The 3209-nt window shown below is 54.4% G+C and overlaps 1 protein-coding gene across 1 annotated transcript; it reads right to left on the bottom strand.

Moving 5' to 3' along the window:
- Positions 1-587: 587 nt before the first annotated feature.
- LOC111145607 (gap junction protein gamma 3) lies at positions 588-1684 on the bottom strand. Its single transcript, XM_022500614.1, has one exon. It carries the CDS (start codon positions 1494-1496, stop codon positions 588-590), a length of 909 nt encoding a protein of 302 aa, XP_022356322.1. The 5' UTR covers positions 1497-1684.
- Between the last annotated feature and the right edge of the window lie 1525 nt (positions 1685-3209).

Here is a 3209-nt window from a genome sequence, read left to right as displayed (position 1 = left end):
AATGTCCAGAGGTGACAGGATTTGGAAGGTGGGGGGAGCCATGAGCATGGAACCAAGGGGAGAGGTAAGTAGAGTCACCTCGACAGGAAGGTATTGTTGAGCAACGGGGATGACAACAGCAACAGGTGTTTATTACAGGGGAGAAGCACAGTTTTATGGAGGCCTCTGCCGGCTGACTCTGGAACCAAGCCCGTGATAACTGCCTCTGACACCAGAAGATTCTGCAGGGAAGGCAGGAGCAAGAGTTCTCCCAGGAAGCTTTTCAGGTGGCGTGGCCTGCCGTGGCCCTTGGAGATGCTTCAACAGCCTCCGCTTTGTCAACGGAAGTAAATCCCCACTCACTGGATGTGCAGAAGAAGATCCAGTCGTAGGGTTCCCTTCCGAGGTGAGGCACGTGGCTTCATAACTCTGCAAAGTAGAGAAGCAAGTGGGAGCTGAGACTTTTTCTAAGTAGAAAGAGGCCTAAATGGAAAGGCGGGAGGTAGACTGACTGAGCGCCCTGGTCCTGGTTCATTGGAAGGAATGGTCAAACCAATGGGGGTGGGGGTGGGGGGATGGGCTGGAAACAGGGGTCAGAAGACATCTGCCTAGAACCTGGTTTTCTGTTTTGTAACACGCAGGAGGGGTGCCTCCCAGAGGTAGAGGGACCTGCAGTGGGAGATCATGAGGACAGAGACCTCAGAGGCAGGAAGAAGGAGGGACATCGGTGCCTTCTCACCTGCTTCTCGGAACGGTTCTTTGGCTTCCACTGGCCGGAAGCTATCAGTCGGTTCCTTGTGTTTTTTGGTGCTCTCTGCAGTTGGGCAGTAGTTAGAAGGAGGAGACTGGTGCTTCCAGGTCCTCCAGCATCTCCCCAGGCCCAGGAGCACAAGCTCCAGAAGAGTAAACAAGAGACAGAGCCCGCTAACCCCAAACATGGTCCTTAGGAAGATGGTCTTCTCAAAGGGGCGGGACAGGTAACAGGTTGTACTACCCAGGCAAGGCTCCCGACGGCAGGCAAAGGAGCTGGGCACCTTGAACCCATACAGATGGTACTGCATCCCCAAGGCTGCCCCCTCCAGGACCAGCCGCACCCCCAGCTGTGCCACATAGGCCCAGAGCAGCCTGGGGCTTCCCGCCCTGGAGGCATCTCTGCTCTTTTCCCCTTGGTGGATCAGCGTTTCCTCCTTTGCCTTTTCTGATTCTTCCCAATGCCAGATCAGATGATACAGAGTAAAACCCACGTAAAGGGCGCTGGGCACAGCCACCAAGATGACCTGGAAGGCCCAGAACCGCAGCGGGGAGAAGGGGTGGGAGGCATCGTAGCAGGCGACCTTGCAGCCCGCCTGCTGAGTGTGGCACAGGAATTCACTCTGCTCATCGCCATAGATCCCGGTCCCGCTGGCCACCAGTAGCACGAGGCGGGATCCCAGGAGCACGGGGAGCAAGAGGCGCCCCACAGCAGTGGCATGCCGGCTCTCTTCAGCCAGCAGCTGCCTCAGGAATCTGCCGCACATCCTGTTAGGGAGAGAGGATAATAACGAGGGTGGGCGTGTTGCTCCGGGTCCTTCGGGAGGAGGGCAAGGCCACCTCTTCACTGTGAATCCAAGGATAGGTAAAGCAAGCCTTCCTGCTCCTCTCCAAGGACCTGGCTGATTTATTACCAAGACTGACAGCTCCTTGTTCTAGGTAACGGAGTCATCTGGGGCAGGGGGCTTGCTGTGGATCAACTGAACAGAATCTCAAGGCCCTCCTGAGTCTGGTGTTCTTTAGACCCAACCAGCTTTGGAAAAGGAGAACGTTTTAAGGAAAACCCAGCAGAATCTACTCAGTGAATGTGATGAGGCGTGAGGACAGAGCCAGAGCTGACTGGATAAAAACTTGAAATTCTGCCTGCTTTGTACATTGTTCCTTGGGCTCATCACTCCCACGTGGCGAAAGGGGACCCTGGTCAGGAGGAGACTTCAGGAATCCCTCACTCCTCGGGACAGAAGAGCATCCCAGCTGCAAGCCCATGCTTGTCACCACATGGAGCCCTCCTCCGTGTCCAGCCACTGTTTCCCACCGTCCCTGTTCCACCCAAACTCTTACACACTGATCCCATCAGTCGCAGAAGACCCTGCGAACCTTTTACTCCACACGGAAAATAGAGATTGACGGGGAACCAAGGAGACCCCCTCTTGGGCCTCTGCCTTCCGTAGCATCATCATAGAGAGAGAGAAGCGGCCCTGCACTTGCCCAAGGCCATGCTCCCTCCCAGACCGGCGTCCGTAGGCCCTTCCAGCTGCAACAAGGACTTACCTGCCCTTGTTTCCTCTCTGCACTTGCTTAGGCATCTGTCTCCCTTTTGACTGAATTTCTAACTTTTGGACACAGGAGCGAATGAGACATGCCTAATTTTGCATCATATCAGCTTCCCGATTAAAACACCCGGAAAGACGTGCAAGGCCATCGAAATGGGCCTCGTGTTATAAATAGCCGTTGACCCTTGAACAGCGTGGGGGTTGGGACACTGACCCCTCTACGGTCAAAAATCCGCCTGTAACCTTTGGCTCCTCCCCCAAACTTAACTACTTAAGCCTTCTGTTGAGCAGAAGCCTTACCAACAACATAAATAGTCAATTCACGCACATTTTGTATGTTATGGGTACTATATGCTACATTCTTACAGGAGAAGTTGGCTACAGAGAAGAAAATGTTCCTGAGAAAATCTTAAGGAAGAGAAAATACATTCACAGTAGCATATGTATATTGGAAAAAAAACCCACGTGGAGACGTAAGGTAGGGACAGGGGCAGCTGCAGCGACCGGCCTCGCCCCAGGACAATGATGTGCCACAGCATGGGGGCCTCCGCCCAACAGTGGCAGTTGCCAGGTGGCCCTTAAGGAAGGGACGGCCACCCCATCTGCCTGGAGGTGTGCCACTAGCCTCTGGCCATCAACAGCTACAGCCACCCATGAATGTGCCCACCTCCAGGAGCTGCCTTGAGGAGGGGTCCATGCCCGGCGGGTAGGAACCCAGGGCCCATGCCTGCCCTGGCAAGTCTGAGCCCCACATTGGGCTGGAGATTACTTTTAAAAAAATCCACATACAAGTGGCCCAGCAGGGTTCACATCCATGTTGTTCAAGGGTCACCGGTATAGATAAGGGCAAGCTGTTATGCTGACGCTTAGGCAGAATGGTCACTTCTGTGTAGTAGAAAGGGTTGGATTGAGATGCTTCCAAGGGGA

The sequence above is a fragment of the Enhydra lutris genome, unplaced genomic scaffold (genome assembly GCF_002288905.1).
Source record: "Enhydra lutris kenyoni isolate GAN:26980312 unplaced genomic scaffold, ASM228890v2 scaffoldscaffold13, whole genome shotgun sequence".
Classification (NCBI taxonomy): Eukaryota; Metazoa; Chordata; class Mammalia; order Carnivora; family Mustelidae; genus Enhydra; species Enhydra lutris.
Note: the sequence above shows the minus strand (reverse complement) of the source record. Positions and strands in the feature narration are given on the sequence as shown.